This window comes from Petaurus breviceps, unplaced genomic scaffold (genome assembly GCF_028583685.1).
Source record: "Petaurus breviceps papuanus isolate PSGF00001 unplaced genomic scaffold, PetGlider_PUasm1.0 99, whole genome shotgun sequence".
Classification (NCBI taxonomy): Eukaryota; Metazoa; Chordata; class Mammalia; order Diprotodontia; family Petauridae; genus Petaurus; species Petaurus breviceps.
In genome coordinates this window covers 2449462-2472068 of record NW_027187465.1, presented here as the reverse complement: position 1 = coordinate 2472068, position 22607 = coordinate 2449462, and the positions used below count along the sequence as shown (strand labels likewise).

General features: G+C 42.2%; 1 protein-coding gene across 6 annotated transcripts in view; it reads left to right on the top strand.

Annotated features, from left to right (window-relative positions):
* The window catches only part of MTMR3 (myotubularin related protein 3), a 192521-nt gene that overhangs the window by 100794 nt on the left and 69120 nt on the right, over nucleotides 1-22607 (top strand). For 5 of the 6 annotated variants that reach the window (XM_069081504.1, XM_069081506.1, XM_069081505.1 and 2 more), the window contains exon 3: nucleotides 18350-18429. In XM_069081504.1, coding sequence (XP_068937605.1) covers nucleotides 18427-18429 — 3 coding nt within the window. In that variant the 5' untranslated portion in view covers nucleotides 18350-18426. Of the gene's footprint in view, nucleotides 1-7457; nucleotides 7625-18349; nucleotides 18430-22607 lie in introns of those variants that run through there. The other variant, XM_069081501.1, reaches the window with a different exon arrangement.

The following is a 22607-nucleotide window of genomic DNA, read 5'->3' as shown; positions in this document are numbered from 1 at the left end:
ATCTATCTATCTATCTATCTATCTATCTATCTATCTATCTATCTATCTATCTATCTATCTATCTACATATATATATTTATATTCAAATATATGTATATATATGTGTGTGTGTATACTATTATTAATACCATCTTACATGTTATTAAGAAAAAAAAAGATATACAGGCACTGAGGCATAGAGATCCACTGGAAAAGTTGAAACGGGTATGGGAGAAAATATGGGAGAGAGCAGATCGGAGGTGGGGATATCCTGTGGGACTGCTGTTTTGGGGGGATGGGTGGGGGGAAAACGGGGAGAAAATTTGTAACTCAAAATCGCGGAAACGAACGATGTAAATCAGAAGTTAATAAAGCATTAAAAATTTATATATATATATATATATTTATGCACATATACAACATTATTTAATGCAAGGGAAATAAATTGCAAGTAGCTTAAATATATATTTAAGCTTGTAGCTTAAAAAGGATTTTATATCAAAATCCTTTAAAATTAAGGGTAGAGTATGAAACCTCAGCCATTTACACCTCACATACAGAGTAGATACTTGATAAATAATTGCAGATTAACTAAACTAGAAACTAGTCTTACTTAGCAGAGCCCATTCCCAGATCATTCCTAGATAACTGTTTGAATGACATTATGAGCAAAGTTCTCTGCCTGACTCTTCCTATAGGGCCTTTCTTCCATTAACTCATCTTGCAGATTCATCTAGTGTAGTGCAATCACTCACCCCTAAACCAGAACACCTCCCTGTCACTAATAAGGAATTGGAGAGCTCTTAAGGAGAAGAGATCCTCAAACCTGGTGACCTCATTAGAAAAAATTTAAATGGATGCCTTTTGCTTTTACACCAGTCATATTCTAAAATTCTCTGTGTCCTTTGAATCCTTCCTTGTAAAAAGGAGTTGTTAAGCAAAGCTGATTAATAGAGCAACTGAGTCCTGACAACATCAGTACCGGTAATATTCTGTTCCTATATCCTCCTAGCTTCTTTGGAAAGGAAGGAAATATTTCATCATCTTTTTGCTGACGACAAGGTTAATCATTGCAGCTCGTCAAAGACTGGCCACTTTTCAGTATTGTTTTCATGCATATTACTATAGTCACTGTGTATGTTGTCTTGGTTCTGCTTGCTTTATTTCCATTAGCTCATATAAGTCGTCCTTTGATTCTCATTCTCTCTCTTTCTCCTTCCTTCCTCTTTTTATAATGCATTTGAATCAGTATTCAGCCTGACATCGTGAATAAATTGTTGGATTTTGAGCCAGGAAAGCTAGGTTCATATCATACTTCAGACTGTTATTAGTTAATAACCTGCTCTTGAGGTTACTATTTGTAAAACGAGAGGATTGAACTAAATGGCCTCTGTGGTCTCTTTCACTTCAGTTGATGATCCCATAATCCTGTAGTGCTGTTCTATTGCATTCCTATACCACTGCTTGTCTAACTAGACCTCACTCAATAGGCACCCACTTTGTTTACAACTTTTACTACCATAGAAAGTACCAATAAAAATTCTTTGGTATATCTGAAACCTTTCGTGTTTTTTACTTTCTTGGGATATATATCCCATACTGGGATCCCAAGGCCAAAGATTATGAGTACTTTTTATCAGCTACTTTATTTCAGTTGAAATTATTAGAGTAAGAAAAGGCAAGTGGCAAGTGGCTAGGGAATACATCTCTCTCTCTCTCTCATTTTTTTTTTTTTGCCTTTTGGAGGGCATTTGGGGTTAAGTAACTTGCCCAAGGTTACACGGCTAGTATTTTTGTGTGGGTGTTAAGTGTCTCAGGCCACAACCGAACTCGGGTCCTCCCGACTCCAGGGCTGGCGCTTTACTCACTGCACCACCTAGCCTCCCCGAATACATCTCTCTTACTGGTTGAATGTATAGTGATCTCGATAATAATTCCCTGCAGGATATACCATAGAGGCATAGATTTTTTAAAAATTTTAGTTTATTTTTAAAATTCAGAACTTACCCCCTCCCCCCATTAAATGCTTTTTTTTATTAAGTCACTCTTTTAGTAAATAAGCATAGTCAAATAAACCAAATTCATACCATGGTAATGTCCAAAAATACCTGTTTCTGTACTGTCATGAACCCTTCCCCCTCTGTCAAGAAGTGACTAATATGCTTTTCCTCTGGAAACATGGTTGGTTATTGCCTTGATCTGAGTTCTTTACTTTTTCTTTTCTCCTTTTTAAAAATTTCTTTAAAAAATCTATTTTGTTAAATATTTCCCAATTACATGAAAAATTTTTCTTAACATTAATTTTTTTAAATTTTGAGTTCTAAATTCTCTTTTTCCCCTCTCTCCCCCCCTCACCCCTTCAGAAGACAAGCATCATGATATCAATTATACATGTGAAGTCACGCAAAACATATTTCCATATTAGCCATGTTGCAAAAAAAAAAGTCACACAAAAACAAGAATGATAAAGTAAACAAAAGTACACTTCAATCTGTTCTCAGACTCTAAAAGTTTTCTTTCTCTGGAGATGGCTATCATTTTTTATTACAAGTACTTTGGAATTGTTTTGGATCATTTTATTAATCAGTAGCTAAATTATTCATGGTTAATCATTGTACAGTATTGCTATTATTGTATACGATGTTCTCTTGGTTTTGTTTATTTTATTTTGTATCAGTTCATGTAAGTTGGTGGTTTTCTGAAATCATCCTGCTTGTCATTTTTTACAGTACAATAGTATCATCACAATCATATATCACAACAGCTTTTATAGCCATTACACAACTGATGGGCAAACCCTTAATTTTCCAATTCTTTGCCACCTCAAAAAAAGCTTCTATATATATTTTTGTACTTTTCCTTTTACTTTGTTGCTGGGTCAGAAGATATGTGCAGTTTTATGGCCCTTTGGGCCTCGTTCCAAATTGCTCTTGAGAATGGTTGGACCAGTTCACAACATTAGTGTCCCTTTGGCTTTTTTTTTTTTAAGGAAAATCATATTTGTTTGTTTTCATTTAGTTCAGTGATTTTTATATTGTCTCTTCTTGACCTGTTTTCCAGGCCAGTTGTTTTTTATATCAGATATTTTACATTTTCTTCTACTTTTTTTTCAATCTTTTGAATTTGTCCTAATATGGAATCATTGATGTCTGTTTCTTCTATTTCAGGGACCCCATTGTTTGGGTAAGACTTAATCACTTTCTTTTTCCAGTTCTTTCCTCCAGAAAGAACTTTTCTTTTCTTGTTTTAATCTTTTGCTTCATTTCTTTGAGATATTAATGTAATCTTGTGCAAAATTCATTTTTTCTTTGATTTTCTGTCTTCAGTTAAGAGAGTGAACTCTCTCTAGGCTGGGTTTTGAGGGATATCTAAGTTTACTATCATTTTTTCATATTGACGTTGTCTTTGATTGATTTATGCAATAGCTAGACCTGGGACTTTGTGCCACGACTGGGGTCTACCCTCTTCTTGTTCTTATTCTGGGTTCCCTGGGTTTCTGTGCTCCCCCCTCCAAGGGTTAGACGCCCCCTGCATATGTGAGATTCAGGGTCGTTAGGCTATCTCAGGACAGAGTGCTAGGGCGCTTGGAGCAGAGCCTCTGGGAGTCTGGGTGACTGCTCTGCATTCCTTAGTTCTAGGCTATCCCTTGGGGAGCTTTTTGGGAGACCTGATGCTTTCGTTGCTTCCTGACACACCATGCAGTTTATAGGTTATCAGTGCCTCTTCCCACTCTAAATGACCATTGGCTTGTTGGCCTACATTAGCTCTGCCCTTTCTGGTAACCTCCTGGCTGACTTTTTTTGTATTTCTTAAGAGAATTCACATACTTTAGTTTTTCTCATTGGACTTTTTGTTCATTATTTAGTCTGGTACATATTTTAGATTTTTGCAGGATTAACTCCAGTCCATTGATACAGATCTTGGTATTCCATGCACAAGACACTCCAACTCAGGGCATTTTCTTCTGGATGTCCCTCCTCCCAGGAAGACTCTTCCTTCCTCATCTCCACCTATTAGCCCCCCCCCCACCCCCACTCCATACAGGATACCTTCTCCATTCTCCCCACCCCCCCAATCCCAGGGCTTTTTCCCTCTTTTCATTATTTCTAATCTGTCCTGTCTCTCTTGTTTGTGCAGAGTTCTTTGAATGTTTTCTCATTGTTAGATTGTGAGCTTCTTGAAGGCAGGGACTATCTTTAGCCTTTCTTTGTATTTCCAGGGCTTTAGCACAATGTTTTGCAGAAATTTTCCAGAATTGAAGTAGCTCAAAAGATATACAAGATGTACAGATTTAGAGAATTCACCGCAGATGTTATCATTGACTGAGGTTGGTGCCCGCCCTGGGGTAGAGCATTCTGAGCTCATCCTGGTCTGATCAGTCAGAGGCATTGAAACTTGATGCTAGTGTAGTGATGTCATTTTGGTACTCTTCAAAAAATGAAGGACGACAACTCTGTGCTTTAGCACAGAGTAAATGCTTAGCAAATCTGACTGACTGTCTTTGTTCAGGCAGCTGCTTTGGCAGGAAGTCCCTCTAGGTGTTGATTTGATCTCTGCCAGTGGGAAGCAGTAACCTCTTCTGTTTGCCAAATATTGCTGTTACCCTTGGATACTGAGGGCCTTTTGTGATTAAAATATTTTCTGGACAGAAACTTTTTTTAAGCAGTTGGGGTTAAGTAACTTGCTCAAGGTTACACGGCCAGTTATTTCTGTGTGTGGTGCTAAGTATCAGAGTCTGGATTCGATCCCAGGTCATCCCAACTCTGGGGCCGGTGCTCTTACTTGCTGTGCTATCTGGTCGCCAATGTACAGAAACTTTTAATATTTTTTGAACCTAAAATTTACCCATATTTAGTTTGAGGGGCAGCTAGGTGGCACAGTGGACAGATCATGGGCCTAGAGTCAGAAAGATTTGAGACTTCCTCAGACACTTCCTAGCTGTGTGACCCTGAGCAAGTCACTTATTTTCCTCAGTTTCCTGATCTGTAAAATGAGCCAGAAAAGGAAAAAGCAAACCACTTCAGTGTCTCTGCCATGAACATCCCAAATGAGGTCATGGAGAGTTAGACAGAACTGACACTGCTGAATAACAAGAAGTTTGTTTGACCTAATTCATCAATTGCAGGAGACATAAAACATGGTGAGCTGATCCAATTGTATGACTCTTTCTTTCTTTTTTTTCAAATGCTTTATTAACTTCTGATTTACATCATTTGTTTCTGATTCAGATTGTGAGTTACAAATTTTCTCCCCGTTTTTCCCCTACCCACCTCCCCAAAATAGCAGTCCCACAGGATATCCCCTCCGCCAATCTGCTCTCTCCCATATTTTCTCCCATACCCCTTTCAACTTTTCCAGTGAATCTCTATGCCCCAGTGGCCTGTATATCTTATTTCCCAATTACATGTAGAATAGTATTAATAATAGTGTGTGTGTGTGTGTGTATATCGTGTTTCCCCGATAATAAGACCTATCCCAAAAATAAGCCCTCCCCTTACTGTGTAAGATTCCTCTAAAATAAGCCCTCCCCTGAAAATAAGCCCTATTGAGATTGCTACTGTAGTGAAGGTGATCCCCTGCACACACGCTACATTATTGTACCCTCTATATGCACCATCCCCGCCCCCCGGGTGAAACGCATGCCGCGCTCCGAGCTGCATCCAATCAGAGCTGCAACAGTGAGTGCGTCATCCTGTTCTTCCCCAGTGATTTGCTTGCTGGCGCCATTGAGAGCAGTGCCGCGGAGGAGAACTGAGGCAGGACAACATAAGCCCTCCCCTGAAAATAAGCCCTCTGGTGTTTTTCTTTCCAAAAAATATAATAAGACAGTGTCTTATTATCGGGGAAACACAGTATATACATACATTCACATATGTATTCATATGCCCATATGCCTCATATATAGACATATATATATATATATATATATTTCTATTCCCTTCAACTACTGAGAAAAGTTTCATAAGTTACAATTATTGTTTTTCCATGTAGGAATGTTAATAGTTCAACTTTGATAAGTTCCTTATGATTTCTTTCCCTGTTTACCTTCTCATGCTTCTCTTGCTTCTTGTATCTGAATGTCAAATTTTCCATTCAGCTCTGGTTTTTTCAGCAAGAATGCTTGAAAGTCCTCTATTCCACTGAATGACCATATTTTCCCCTGAAACATGATACTCAGTTGTGCTGAGTAGGTGACTCTTGGTTTTAATCCCAGCTCCTTTGACCTCTGGAATATCATATTCCAAATACTTTGATCCCTCAGTGTAGAAGCTGCCAGATCCTGGGTTATCCTGATTGTGTTTCCACAATATTCAAATTGTTTCTTCCTGGCTGCTTGTAATATTCTCTCCTTAATCTGGGAATTCCGGAACGTGGCTATAATATTCCTAGGAGTTTTCTTTTTGGGATCTTTTTCAGGAGGTAATTGGTGGATTCTTTCAACCTCTATTTTACCCTCTTGTTCTAAAACATCAGGGCAGTTTTCTTTGAGAATTTTCCTGGAGGATGATTTCTAGGTTCTTACTTTGATCATGGCTTTCAGGTAGTCCAATAATTTTTAAATTATCTCTCCTGGATCTATTTTCCAGGTCAGTGGTTTTTCCCATGAGATATTTCACATTACTTTCCATTCTTTCATTTGTTTGGATCTGTTTAACAGCATCTTGATTTCTCATAAAGTCATTAGCTTCCATTTGCTCCAATCTAATTCTGAAACAATGATTCTTCTCATTGAGCTTTTGAGATTCTTTTTCCATCTGGCAAATTCAGCTTTTTAAGGCATTCTTCTCCTCATTGCCTTTTTGAGCTTCTTTTGCCATTTGAGTTAGTCTATTTTTCAAGGTGTTGTTTTCCTCAGTCAGGCTATTGACTCTCATTTTGTCATTTTCTTGCAACGTTCTCATTTCTCTTCCCAATTTTTCCTCCACTTCTCTTATCTGCTTCTTAAGGTCCTCTATGGCCTGTAACCAGCTCGTATTTTTCTTTGAAGCTTTTGGTGCAGGGGTTCTGACTTCACTGTCTTCCTCCTGTTCCATGCTTTGCTCCTTTTTGTCCCCCAAATAAGAGTCTTAACGTTGGAATCTTCTGTCTGCTTTGTTTCCTTTGCCTAGTGATGTCGCCCTTCAGTCACTTGACCCCTGGGATTTTTGCCACAGTTGGACTCTGACACCAGACAGAGGAGCTTTTGTCCCAAATGCTGGGGTTTTCTCAGCTGCCGGAGATATTAGATGGGTGCTCTCTCTGAGGTCTCCACACACTCTGGCAAGCTGGACACACACCCCAGGACCTCCACCCTAGACTGCAATCCAGATCCAAGAAGGTTAAAGCAAGAGCGATTACCTCTCAGACTGGCGCTTGGTCCCCCTACACTCTGCAGGCCAGGAGCTGAAGCTGCCACGTGGCACTGGCTGGCTGTGCCAGTGTCTCACCCAGGGCAAAAGCCCAGCACTCCCACTTAATGGGTCCCAAAGTCCAGACTGCACTGACTTCTTACTTTGTCCTTCGCATCTATGTGTTGATAATTCTGGAAACAGCCACAGCTGCTGCTGATATGGAGTCCCTCTGGCCTGGCTGGTCAGGCCCACCTTGGGGCTAAAGCCTCAGGATGGGGCTGGGCTCGGCGCCCAGAGTGCCCCGGCTGTCAGAGGTTAGCTTCTCTGTGTCATTTTGTGGGTTCTGCAGCTCCAAAGTTGGTTTAGAGTCCCCTTTTTACATGGATTGGGGAAGGTGGAAGCTGGAGCAGCGGGGAGGTCCTGTGTGACTCTTTCAAAAAAGAATTGGAATTTATTGTTTTGGTTTTTGGGTTTGTGCCCGGGCTTTATGTTCAGCAAGGAGGGGCCCGAATGAAAGAAAGAATGAATAATTGGGAAAGTAATTAGTGGCCATTTGTTCTTCATTTCTGCTAATAATAAAAGAAATGGCTCAAGACTGTAGCACTGGCTAGTCACCCAGGAAGTGTATGTTGAGTTCCTGAGATGTGCTAGAGGCCAGGGGAGAGGAAGCCAGAGGTTGATTTAGTTATAGGGAAGGATTGTCTCCTGTGTGCATGTATTGTGTATGTGTGTGTGCATGCAGAGCATAATTGGTGGCGTGCCTTCTTGAGGCTGAACTATATCTGAAAATGCCACTCTGGTCACTCCCAACTTTCTGGGTCCCTAAGATTTTGGGTCCTCTAACTGTCATTTAACCCATAGACCAAATTTCCTATTTCCCCATATATTTGTAATGCTTATAGTTGCCATTTGTTTATTGCTTTATAATTTACAAACTGTTTTGTAGGCTTATCCCTTGTATTCTCATAATTGCCTTGGGAGTTGATCTATGTTGGGATTAGTGCCCTTGGAGTGGTTAAGGGGCTCACTCAGGCTCTTCCTGGGCTGGTGAGATGCTGGGCAGAGGCTGCTTTGCCCAGCCCAGAGTCCTTTCTCCCATGCAGTTTCACCTGGAATGTTTAGTGAGTTGCTGTCTTGAGTGCAGATGCAATGATGCTTACAGAGCAGAGGCTTTCTGCAAGTTGCAGCTTGATGTAAATGTATTATTACACCCCCAGGGGGCTATTGCCTCATTAGGCATCTGTCTGCCAGAAGCCTGTACAACCTAGTTGTTGGACTCAGACAAGCATTTCTTTAGCTAGGAAGAAAGACCCAGGTTAGAGAAATCAATCTGTGAGTTTTTTTTTTTGTTTTTGTGTTTTTTTAATGAAGTGCCTACGAGAGAATTACTCCTGCAGAGGGTGGTCTTCCAGAGTGTATCAGGATCGTGTCTGAGGATGGCTGCACCATTTGAGCCGTTCATGAGTCTTTGAAGGATCTAGACTTTAAGAGCAGCATCTTCACTGGCTCCTGCCAAGAAGCTTGTCATCCTCTTAGCCTCCAGCTGATGCATTTTTCAACCCCAGCAGCTCTTGTTCGTTTTTATGAGTTCATTTTCTACACCTTTTCCTTTTGTTAAATAAGTTTTTATGGGTATCTTTTTTTTTTTAGTTGCCTCCGAGTTTACTCCAGGGTCCTTCCCTCTCCCAGAATCAATCCAAATAACAGAGTATGTTTTGAAATCAAAAAAAAGAGAAAGAAGAGTAAAAATTCAATAGAGTTGATCAGTGCATTGAGAAAGCCTGAAAACATGTTCAGTGCATGACATGTGTAGGTCTCACCCACCTCCACGAGGGGAGGGTTGGGGGTGTCCTCTCATATCTCTTCATTTGATTCATGCATCAGCTTTCTAATTTTTCTAGTTTCATTTAAAAATTTTTTGTGTGTGGTTTTTTCTATTTACCTGTCGTAATCACTATGTAGATTGTTTCCTTTTCTCGGAGACTTCACCCTACATCAGTTCATATAGACATTTCTGTCCTTTTCTTCATTCATCATAATATTCCATTCCATTCACATACCATAATTTGATTAGCCATCCCCCAATCGATGGACTTTGTTTCCAGTTCTTAGCTTTCACAAAAAGTGCCACTCTGGGCGGCTAGGTGGCGCAGTGAGTAAAGTGCTGGCCCTGGAGTCAGGAGGACCTGAGTTCAGATCTGACCTCAGACACTTAGCGCACACACACACACACACACACACACACACACACACACACACACACCCTAGCCATGTGACCTTGGGCAAGTTACTTAACCCCAATTGCCCTCCAAAAAGCAAAAAAAAAAAAAAAGTGCCACTCTCAGTATTTTAGTGTACTGTTTGTGGTGACATTCTTAGCAGTTGCTTCCTTGGGGGTATAAGCCCAGTAATGGAATCTCTAGGTTAGAGGATATGGACATATTCGTAACTTTATTCACATAATTACAGATTGATTTCCAAAATGGTCATGCCAGTTCACAGCTTTACCCAGTGCATCAATGAGCCTGTCATCCCATAGCCCTTGAAATATTGACTGTTGCCATTTTTGTCATCTTTGTCTGTTTGCAGAGTGAAACCTCAGGGTTGTTTTGATTTGCATTTTTCTGATCATTAGTGAGTTAGGACATTCTTTCTCCTGGTCATTAGTAGTTTGCAGTTCTTCTTTTAAGAACTGTTTATTCATATCCTTATCTATTGGGGGAATCTATTGTTCTTATATGTGTTAATTGTTCATGTATCTTGGATACCAAACTCTTCTCAGGATATTTGATACAAAATTGTTTTCCATGTCAGCCATTTACATTCTTTTCCTAGCGGTATTAATGTTATCTTTACAGAAAATTTTCCGATTATTTTCATCAAAAGTTATCTCTTAACCTTTTGTAATTGCCTCCATTTCTTGTTTGGTTAAGAATACATTTCCTGGGGGTGGCTAGGTGGCGCAGTGAGTAAGAGCGCCTGTGCAGCATTGGGAGACCCGGATAGGTTCTGGCCTCAGATACTTGGCACCCACAAAAAATAACTGGCTATGTAACCTTGAGCAAATTACTTAACCCCAATTGCTTTAAAAAAAAAAAAAGAATATATCTCCTAGAAAGAAGCATTTGCAGGGCAGAGTCAAGATGGAGGAGTATAAGCAGGACCTCCGCCCAGCTCCGGCTTCCAACTTCCCCAATCCATGTAAAAAGGGGACTCTGAACAAACTTTGGAGCTGGAAAACCCACAAAATGGACACAGAGAAGCTAACCTCCCTCTGAGGACACCCCGGCAGGCCAGCAGGAATCGAGGCGAAGATTTTACCCCAGGGTGGGTCTGACCAGCTGCTGGTGGGAGGGGCTCCAGATCAGCAGCAGCTGTGGCTGTTTCCAGATTTATCAACACAAAGATGCTAAGGACAAAGTGAGAGGTCAGTGCAATGTGGACTTTGGGACCAGTAGTTGCTGGAAGCCGAGGCACATGGCACAGCCAACACCACGTGGCAGCTTCAGCTCCTGGACAGCAGACTGGACCAAGCGACCAGTCTGAGGGGTTATCGCTCTTGCTTTAACCTGCTTGGATCTGGATTACAGTCTAGGGTGGAGGTCCTGGGGTTTGTGACCAGCTTGCCAGAGCATGTGGACGCCTCAGAGAGGGCACCCAACTAATACCTCCGGCAGCTGAGAAAACCCCAGCGTTTGGGACAAAAGCTCCCCTGTCTGGTGGCAGAGTCCTACTGTGGCAGAAATCCTAGGGGTCAAGTGATTGAGGGGCAACATCACAAGGAAACAAAACAGGCAGAAGACTCCAAAATTAGACTCCTATTTTGGGGACAAAAAGGATCAAAGTATGGAACAGGAGGAAGATAGTGAAGTCAGAACCCCTGCACCAAAAACTTCAAAGGAAAATACAAGCTGGTTACAGGCCATAGAGGACCTTAAGAAGCAGATAAGAGAAGTGGAGGAAAAATTGGGAAGAGAGATGAGAACTATGTAAGAAAATTATGAAATGAGAGTTAACAGCCTGACTGAGGAAAATCACACCTTAAAAAATAGACTAACTCAATTGGCAAAAGAGGTTCAAAAAGGCAATGAGGAGAGGAATGCCTTGAAAAGCTGAATTTGCCAGATGGAAAAAGATTCTCAAAAGCTCAATGAGCTGAATCTTTCCCTTGGATTTAGACTGGAGCAAAGGGAAGCTAGTGACTTTAAGAGAAATCAAGATGATGTTAAACAGATCCAAGCAAATGAAAGAATAGAAGGCAATGTGAAATATCTCATGGGAAAAATCACTGACCTGGAAAATAGATCCAGGGGAGATAATTAAAAAATTATTGGTCTACCTGAAAGCCATGATCAGGGAAAGAACCTAGAAATCATTCTCCAAGAAATTCTCAAGGAAAATTGCCCTGATGTTCTAGAACCAGAAGGCAAAATAGAGGTTGAAAGAATCCACCGATCACCTCCTGAAAAAGATCCCCAAAAGAAAACTCCTAGGAATATTATAGCCAGGTTCTGGAATTCCCAGATCAAGGAGAGAATATTACGAGCAGCCAGGAAGAAACAATTTGAATATTGTGGAAACACAATTAGGATAACCCAGGATCTGGCAGCTTCTACACTGAGGGATCAAAGGGCCTGGAATATGATATTCCGGAGGTCAAAGGAGCTGGGATTAAAACCAAGAATCACCTACCCAGCAAAGCTGAGTATCATGTTTCAGGGGAAAATATGATCATTCAGTGCAATAGAGGACTTTTAAGTATTCTTAATGAAAAAACCAGAGTTGAATAGAAAATTTGACATCCATACAAGAAGCAAGAGAAGCATGAGAAGGTAAACAGGGAAAAGAAATCATAAGCCACTGATGAAAGTTGAACTATTAGCATTCCTACATGAAAAACGATAATTGTAACTGATGAAACTTTTCTCAGAATGAAAATAGTTGAAGGGAATAGAAATAGAAACATATATATACATATATGTACACGTATATGTATGTGTATGTGTCTGTATCGGAGGGTATATGGGCGTATGAATACATCTGTGAATGTGTGTATATATGCTTACAGGTATACATAGATAGAGGGCACAGGACCAATTTAATAGGAAGGAATGATGCTTAAAAGGGGAAATTCAGAGGTGAGAGAGGAATATAATGAGAGGAGATGGAGAGAGAATGGGGTAAACTATCTCATAAAGAAGAGGCAAGGGAAAATGGTTACAATGGAGGGGAAGAATAGGAAGGCAAAAGGGAATGGGTCAACTTTCTTCTCACTGAATTTGGCTTGGGGAGGGAATTAAATACACACTAAATAGGGTATCTCACCCTCCAGGAGAGTAGGGGGAAGGGGATGAGAGGGGGGATGATAGGAAGGAGAGCAGGCTGGGGGGGAGGGAAGTTGGAAGCGCTCACTTTTGAAAAGGGACGGGATCAAAGTAGAGAATAGAACAAGTGGGAGGGAAATATAGTCATTCTTTTACAATATATCTTCTGTGTTAATATTTTGCATTAACTACACATGTACAACCTATACTGAACTGCTTATCTTCCCAGTAAGGGTGAGTGATAAGGGAAGAAGGGAATGAATCTGGAATTCAAAGATTTAAAATCAAATGTTTAAAATATATATACTATTATAAATACTATCTTACATGTAATTGGGAAAGAAGATATACAGGCACTGGGGCATAGAGATCCTCCATGCCCTACTGAAAAAGTCTAAGGAGGTATGGGAGAAGATATGGGAGAGAGCAGATTGGAGGAGGGGATAGTCTGTGGGACTACTATTCTGGGGTGGTGGGTAGGGGAAAAACAGGGAGAAAATTTGTAACTCAAAATCTGGTGGAAATTAATGATGTAAATTAGAAATTAATAAAGCATTTGGAAAAAAAAAAGAATATATCTCCTACGCATAACTATGAGCCCAGCAACTTAAAAAAAAAAAGGTTTATTGACGCCATTTGCTTTATTAGCACAGTACATGTACACCCCTCACCTTTCCCATTGATGTTTTTCCTAACTCACATTCCTGGACTGTAAGATGAGAGAATTGAACTAGATGGTTTTTAAGGGGACTCTTAGGATTAAATGCTTTGATCTTATAAATAGAAACGATCTACTGTTGTCCACCATTTTGAAAAAACATGTTGATCCCCTATTGTTATAATAAATGTTGCCAAGACCACGTGTGTTTCTTCCCGTTTGAATCTAGGTTTTGTCATGATGGCACAGATTCTGTCATATTTTAGATGACATTTTCTTTTACTCTCTTCAGCATTGGCAGCATGTGTGATTTTTATTTAGAGTTGGTGTTAGAATTGTGGTTCACTGACATATTTTGACTCTCTCCATCATAGGCCATTCTCCACTCAACTGTCAAAGTGATTTTCCTAGAACACAGGTCTGAACATGTCTACAGAGAAGTCAGGAAGGATGAGGATGGATAGGAGGCCATTAGAGTTGCCTGTTAAGAGGATGGATGAGATAAAGTTCTGTTTTTAGGTAGCAGTGACAGTCATTAGGATGAGATTGAGGAGAAGTGAGAGACTGGGGGTGATGGACGGGACAGTTTATAGAAGCCTCATTCCATCATCCAGTCTTGGTCATTAGGCATCCTGTTGTCTTTTGAAGCCCCGCTCAAATGTCACTTTCTTATGACACTCTTCTTTATCTAATCTCTTTCATACTTATTTTAGATGCTCATTGTAATGTGCCTTTGTGAATTTTGTCTGCCTTATTGTGGACCCTACCAGACTCCTGGAAACTGGGACAAAGTACTGTTTTTCTTGTGGTGCCTAGCACTGTCCGTCAACATTTATTAAGCAGCCCGTGTGTGCCAGGCACTGTACTATGTTTTGGGGGTGCAAAGAAAGGCAAAAGGTAGCCCTTGCTGTCAGGGAGCTTACAGTCTGAGGGAGGAGACAACTCCGTACAGATTATATAAGCAAGCTTATGAGCAGCTCTCGCAGGATAAACCGGAGATAATCAGCTGAGTGAGAGCATGAGCTTGAAGGGGGACCAGCAAAGGCTTCTTGCAGAAGGTGGGATTTTAACTTGAGACAGATTTGAAGGAAACTGAGGAGATGGAGAGGAGGAGGGACCTTCTACGCATGGGGGGCAGAAAAAAAAATGCTTGGAGTGTTGTGTTTGAGGACCAGCAGCAAGGCAAGTGTTACTGGATTGTAGAGTATGTGGGGGGAGAATAAGGGGTAAGAAGGCTGGAAAAGTCGGAGGAGCCCAGTCCAGTAGATGGTTCCTGCAGGCAATATGGAGCCATTGGAATTGACTGAATAGACACTGGGGATTGTGGTCAGAGTATAAAATGTGTCTCTGAAATGAGATTGCTGAGATATGTGCTGAAAAACAGCTATCCAGAAGTGTCGAATTCAGTCTGTTTCACATATTTTTTAATACTTCTTCCAAGTGAGAGGTAATATGGTGTAGTGGAAAGAATCTGAACTTTAGTCTGGAGTTTGAATCTCGCTTCACACATTTATTGCTTTTGTGATTATAGGAGAGTCACTGACTTTAAAACTTTGGCATTCTCATCTATAAAATGGCTGAAATGATATTTATATTACTTACCTCACATGGATGTGTAACTAGGGTGGGGTAGTCAGGGTTTTGCCTTCACAATGGAGGGGAATGCTGCTTCTTCACTGTAGCCCAGAGAATGCTATTATTGGATCTTGTCATCTCTTAGCCTGTGTCTCTATCTGGGTTGGTAGGAAGGCAGACCTGGGAGATGATAGGGAACTAGGCGGGACCTTGGAGAGCTGCTTTCTTAATTCATTTTGTATTCTTGTCTCTAAAAGAGATTTATTTTTTGCTAAATGCCTCTTTGACTGAGTTTCATCAAATCTTAGCTTCCACTTGAGAGCAGTGTGTACTTGGCCCAGATTAGTAATAAATACTTGGTAAGATAATCACTACCAGGCCTGTACCTCAAAGAGATAAAGGAAAAGAGGAAAAGAACCCATATATATGTATGTGTGTGTGTGTTTACATAGAGAGAGAGAGAGAGAGAGAGAGAGAGAGAGAGAGAGAGAGAGAGAGAATAGTGATAGCAGCTATTTTTGTGGTGGTAGCAAATTGAAAATTGAGGAGGTGCTCACTTCTCTCCCTAAGGCAGCGGCTAAACAAGTTGTGGTCTATGAATGTTAAGCATACTGCTCTACTATAAGAAATAATGAAGGAGATAGTTTCAGAGAAACCTGGGAAGATTTTTGTGAACTGATGAGTAAAGTGAGCAGAACCAGGAGATTTATATACAGTAACAAAAATATCATTAAGACAGACAGTTTTGAAAGACTTAGAAGCTCTTATCAGAGCATTGTATCTGGCTCTTCATGACCCTGTGGACCGTACTGTCGGTGGGGTTTTCTTGACCAAGATATTGAGTTAGTTTGTCATTTCCTTCTTCAGTAGATTAAGGCAAACAGAGGTTAAGTGACTTGGCCAGGATCATATAGCTAATAAGTATCTGAGGCTATATTTGAATGTAGGGCTTCCTGACTGCAGGCTTAGCACTCTTATCTGCTGTGCCAGGTGGCTGCCTCTTTGTCATAGTAATGGTTAGCCACAAATCTAGAGGACTCAAGATGAAATATGTTGCTCACGTCCTAATAGAGAGGCGATGCCTTAGAGTACAGATTTGCAGATGGGAAGAGGAGGGGAGGCTTCGAGAATGTTGGAGAATGCAAGAATTTGTTTTATTGGGGCAGCTAGGTGGCGCAGTGAATAGAGCACGGGCCCTGGAGTCAGGAGGACCTGAGTTCAAAATCTGGCCTCACATACTTGATCATACTTGCTAGCTGTGTGTGACCTTGGGTAGCAAGTAACTTAACCCCAGTTGCCTTGCCTTCTTCCCCTCCAAAAAAATATTTTGTTTTGCGTATACATGCTTGCAGTGGGTTTTGTTTTCCTTGCTTTATCAGTGAAGGAGGAGGAAGTGGGAGAGAGAGAAAGAGAATTTGAATAAAATCAGATTTAAATGAAATGAAAAAAAAACTGTTTGAGAATTCCATTTCTTCTTCCCTCCCCTAAAATAACACTCACTGAAATTTGAATGAAAACAGTATATACATTGACTCCTAACAATATAAGTGGAAAGACAGCACTAGGGACAAAAGTTAACCAATCACTGTGTAATTTTGATTCTGCTAAAGAGAGATGAGGTTACATCTCCTTGCCTCTGTCATCATCATCATTCCTTTTGAGATTTCTGATTCTTTCCTCTTTCTGTCCCTATATTCAGTCAATCACTAAGATTGTTTGCTGGAAATCTCCTTGCTCCCTATCACTTCATGTCTAGAATTTTGCAGTAACTTCCTCACTGGTCTCCCTCATCCAGTCTCTACTCCACAGACCGCTAATCAGTCAGTAAACATTTATCTAGTCCCTGCTATTTGCCAGGCCCTGTGCAAGCACTGGAGATACAAAAAGAGGCAAAAGACAGTCTCTGCCCGCGAGGAACTTACAATCCAATGGAGGATAAAATATGAAACCAAACATATGTATATCTACAGCAAGCTATATGCAGGATAAACAGGCAATCATCAACAGTAGGAAGGCCCTGGAATTAAGAGGATTGGGGAAGACTCTCTGTAGAAGGAGAAATTTTAATCGGTGCTTAAAGGAAGCCAGGGAGGCCAGTAGCTGGAAAGGAGGGAAGAACACACCACGCATGGAGGACACTCAGTGAAAATCCCCGGAGTCAGTAGATGTGTTGTCCTGTTTGTGAGACAGTTTAGGAGGGCAGAGTCACCGCATCGAAGATGCCTTCTGGACAGGGTGTGAGCAGACTGGGGAGGTCGGGAGGGACCAGGTTACAGAAAGCTTTGAATGTCCGAGGATTTTGGGTTTGGTCCTAGAGGCAATAGGGAGCCATTTAGTGAGGAGGGGCGTTATTACACCAGAACCGTCTTCTTAAAATACTCCTTTAATCACTCTCATGTTCCAGTCTTCAGTGACTCCCCATCACCTCCTAGATCATGTCTGCGAATTCCACCTTTGTAGCCTGGCACTCTGGCTCTAGTCTACCTTTCCAACCTTCTCTCTTTCCATTTTCCTGCCTAGGTAGATTGAACTCCTCGTCCCTCTTAACTTCCATAGCCTATTCTTGTTTCTTTGCTTTACTCATCCCCTTACCCTGGCCTTGAACGCCTCTAGGTGTTGCCTTCCTTCCTCTCTGCCCAGGTCCTACTCAGCTGTCCTCTCTGAAGCCAGCAGTGATCATTTTCTCTCCCTGCTGTCAAGTTGTTGTCTGTACCTAAGTATACTGAGTATATACATGTCAGCAGAATCATTCATCTTTGTATCTGTCTATGCCTAAGGGCACTTGAGGACTAGGCTTGGAATGAATTCTCAGTGAATATCCAGGGCTGACTGTTCTTCAGTTCTCCTTAAATAGTCTCTATTTTCCACAATTCCTTACACATAGTAGGTACAGGAAAACTATATTGTCTTGATTTGGTGAGATGCATAATAACTTACAGCTGTTAATATGTAAGAAAAATGTTTAGGCTTGAAAATTGATCATGATGTGCTTTTAAAATCAAGGACACCGTGTTCCCCAAATACAGTTATCTTCTATCTTTAAATGAGGAATGCATGATATTTTTCAAAGTCAGCTAATCATTCATGAGCTACAGGGACGCTTTCTGTGTATGAATAAAACTGGTTCATTTTTATGTCTGGAGCTTTTGCTTTGCCAGTTCTCATTTTTATGGGCATCACTTGGTTTATGAAGTGAACCACAAAACAATCTTTCTGTCTAGGAGAGAATCTTGTTTCAGCATAATCAGACAGATTAACTCCTCAGTGTAAGCTAAGACTCATACACTGTTTGCTCAGGAATAGGTTAGGACCAGTGGGATTTTTAGAAGTGAATTATTGGGTTTATGTATCAATAGAGTGGGAATTAGCCAAGTATAGATAACCCTTTCCTGGTTGGCTTTGGTTAGCCCTAAATCCAGACTTAAAGTAGGTTATCGGCTGAAAAAAACCAGTGACCGTTTTCCTTTTCCTCCTTTCTCCAGGTTTCACTGCGACAGGAAGAACCTTGACGTCTGCTGTGCTAGATTGAGGATCCTCCTCCTAACCTGGGCTTCCTGTCATGGTAAGCAGGACTCACCAAGCAGAACGTTGGACTCAGATGTGACCTTGTAATTCAGCCGAACTCTGGATTCAGAATCACGCCTTGTTGTCAGGGCTTGAAGCTAACCTGCCTCTGCTGCTGGCCTCTCCTCGGGAGTGTAGGATTTAGAGGTAGAAGTAACCTGTCTTCTCCACAAAGAGTAATTGGCTCTATGGTCAGAGGCTGTGTTGTCCAGTGAAAGCCCATCGGCCTTGAAGCTGCTGGTCGGGTGGCATTGCCCAGATTCACCAGGCTCCTTCTTTACCAGCACTGAACCTCTTTCAGCCTCAGTTTCCTCATCTGTACAATGGGGATAATAACTGGCAGGGTTGTTGTTAGGGTCAGATGAGATGTTTGTAAAACACTCAGCAACCCTTGGAGTGGCACTTAAATGTAACTATTTTTGTAACTACCATGATCAGACTAGTCCCTGAAGAGCCAAGGGGAACCTTAAGGTGTTGTAGTGAGGAAAGCACCTTGTAACCAGGTGAAGCTCTGTATTAATGGTGAGCTGGGGGGGTTTGGTCAGATACAGAGAAAGAATTTCTCTTTGGTCTTCCTAGTTTCTGTGCAGGCACTTCCTTTCTTGAAGCGGACAGCCCCTCATCTTCCCTTCATACACATACCATTCTCCCATTCTCTCCTGATTGGGGCATACCTAAGAGGCAAACCTGGCCATGCTTTTCTCCCTTCCCCCTCTCCTCACCAGCACTCTCGGAGTCTGGTGCTTCCTGCTCTGCTCCTCCTCTGCCTCCGCTTCCCAGGACGGACGCTGTGGCCAAACCAGCTCCCCGGCCTCTCCTCCCAAGCCCTTGGCATCACCTCTCTAGTCCCCTGTCCAGCAGAACACAAGCCCTTTCAGGTGAGGACTTTCTTTGCCTTTGTAACTGTATCCCCAGTCCATAGTACAGTGCTCAGCCACAGACAGCACTTCATAAATGACTTTAAATTCATTTCTTCTGTCTCTTCTCCCTTCTCCAGTCCTTACCAGCTAAGTGTATAGATCCCCTTTCAGTGAAATGCCTTATGATAGGAAGCTGGACCAAGACCAAGCACTCCCCAGGGCAGCCCTGCTTCTGGCTCCCAGACTCCCCCCCACCTTCTGGAGCCAGCTGCTCCATTCTGGTGCCCAAAGAGGCAACTGGAAGAACCTGGTTCATTTCAAGCTTCATTAGGGACATGAGGACGAATGTGTTTTGAGATTGTTACTTCATTTAAGTTAACAGTGCAGTGGAGTAGGTACTGAAGGAGAGGCGGAGGGAAGGCATTTGGCTAACTTCTCTTGGCATAAGATTTTTCCAGTATACATGATGAGTTCATACAACAGCTTTGAATATAGCCTGTGGGAAGTGGGTGAGGGCTCCCCAGGAAGCTATAGAAGTAATAGATGAAGACTTCTTTGAAGGAGGGCCCTGTGACTTTGAAGCATGTGTCTCTCTCCCCTCCCCCCCATCTGAATTTTACATGACTGGTTTTGGGGGGCAGCTTCTCCATGAAAACACTGTCACACAGCTGCCATGGTGCTTAGCTGGTCCCCCAGCAGAGATGGGGGCAGTGCAGCACAGCCTTAGTGGGCCTGGCCCACTTGCCACTGAGAGTGGCAGCATTTTGTGAAGAGCAAAGGGCTCTGAGAGGCCTCCTGAGAACTTGCCACAGTGCAGAGTGTGGGACCTGGAGTCGGGAAGACCTGGGCCCAAATCTGGCCTCAGACACTGCCTTAGATGACCCTCAGTCACCCCCGAGTACCTCAGTTTTCTCAACTATAAAATGGGAATGATAACACTGCACCTCTTCCTGGGAGATCATATTTGTAAAACTCTTTGCAAACCTTAAAAATGCTATAAAAAGGCATCTGGTGTCAAACCTAAGGGTAGAAACTGTGGACTAGAAGGCAGAAGCTCTTTGCTCACACCCTGCCCTGGATATGCCTCCCTGCTCTACCTGCTGGTGTTCTGTCCAAAACTCCCAGGTAGAAGCATCTCCCCAGATCACAATTATGATTATATAATCGTGCCTCTGGCTTTTGTAGTGCTTTATTGCTCACACGCTCTGCTCACCACCCCTCTTCGGTATTAGTACTGCTTGTGTTGCTGTTCCTATTTCAGATGAGAAAACTGAGCTTTGGAGAGGTAATTAAGGATCTGGCCTATGGTTGCATAGCTAATAAGTAACAGAGCTGGAAACTTGAATCCGGGCCTCTGAACCCCAAGCCTGCTGCCCTTCCCTCCTGTGCTTCGTGTAGCCGAGGTGGTCTGAGGAGCATGGCACCAACGACAAAGTCCCCAGAAGTCACCTTCTCCCTGGCTCCAGCTCTACCATTGACTAGCTGTGAGACCTTGGGAAGTCGTTTCCCTTTCTCCTGAACTCTTTTTCATCTGCAAGTAGAATAGATTGGACGAGATAATCTATAAGAGCCCTTTCGTTCTTACATACTGTGGTCCTCTGATGTCAGTATAGTGCTGAGGTTGATAGTAAGTGACTATCTCTGTGGAAGGCTCAGGCAAGATTGGATCTTTTCTCTTCTTGCTGGTAGAGGGTGCAGGTCCGATGTGCACCAATCAGTCTCCCAAGTGCAGGGGGTCATGGTAAGAGTACTGAGCTTGCAGGGGGAAAGACCTGGGCCCCCATGCTCCTTCCAGAGCAAGGCCAGTGTCCTCAAATATAAAATGGGCTTAATGATGCCCTCAGTACATCACAAGGTCATTGGGATATTATAGTGAGCCTAAGGTATGGAAATAATTTTTAACATTTGTTTTTTAAAAAAATTTGAGTTCCAAATTCTCTACTTCTCCCCAGTTTGACATAGGTTTATACATGTGCAGTCATGCAAAACACACTTTAGGGAAAGCATTCCAAAGCTCCAGCTTTACTGCGATTTATATGATGTCATGGAGATTCACATGTGGAAATTGCTGCTCTTTCCTTCCCTCATGGATTTTCAGTGATTCCACATGCTAGAAATCACCTGACATATCTTTAATTTGCTCTTTGAATGGGAGGGTTTCATTTTTTTTTTTTTACCCCCCTGGTCCCTCTTCATCCCTTTTCTTTCCATTTTCCAACATGCTAGACAAAAATACTTTCATTGCGTTTGTAATACAAGGTAATATTTTTTCTACCATTTTACATGGTCCTTTGGAGGGAGGAAAGTTACTTCCTTAAAGGTAGGCTGAAAATGTAGATAACTTAAATTGACTTTAGGGGAGCTAAAATGTGACATGAATCTATTGTGAGGACTGGCAGGGAAGAAGGTACTTCCAGCATAAAATCAACATTAAACCCCTTCTGTGTTCTAGATGGTATATACAAAGCCCCATGTGAAAGCACACACATGTCTAGGTACCCAGCAGCTCTAGAGAGGAGCCTTCTTCGGGCTCTTCTTCATCTCTCTTCAGGCCACTACAGCCTGGAGTTTTGTCCTTCTGAACCCTCCAGTTTGATATGCCCTGTGTGGCGGTCCACTGAGGGCCCCATCATCACGTGGGCCAGCAGCCAATCCTGGTCACGTCTGTTCATCTTCCCTCCTCCTATCCCTATGTGTTCGGGGACCATTAAGTCACTAGACAAGAGAAATATTTATTAAGCACCTACTGTGTGCCAGGCACTGTGCCAAGCACCGAGGATCCCCCAAAAGGCAAAGACAGCCCCCGTCCTCACAGAGCTCCCCATGTAGGGTGCCCTTAGCAAGTTAAAAATGAAAACAGACTTGGTAACTGATCTCAGAGGAACCCGCCTTGTCAGTGGCCACTGACATGCTGTTCTTTTCCCTCCCATCTTTGTTGTTCCTCTTACATTAAGACATTGTCCCACTCACAACCACTTCGTGGGTTACATCCATTGGACACGGTCGTCACCCAGGGGATGGCAGTACCAGTTAGCGTGTGTGGGTAAATGGCTCCTTTGACTTTTAACCTCCTGCCTCACTTCTTCTCTCAGCCGTTTAAAGGTCATTATTCCTGGCCACGTGCACAGGGGTGGTCAGGTCAGGGCATCCTATGGGAGAAAGTTGTGTAGTGCTGCTCTCTGCAGCTTGGGGCAGTACAGAGAGTCCCTGGGCGGCTGCCAAGCCATCACATTCCCCTCCTGGGACCAAACAGGATTCAGTGAGGTCTTCCTGAGTGTCTCTTCTAGCCATGAGTTGCTATCAGGCAGTGTGGCCT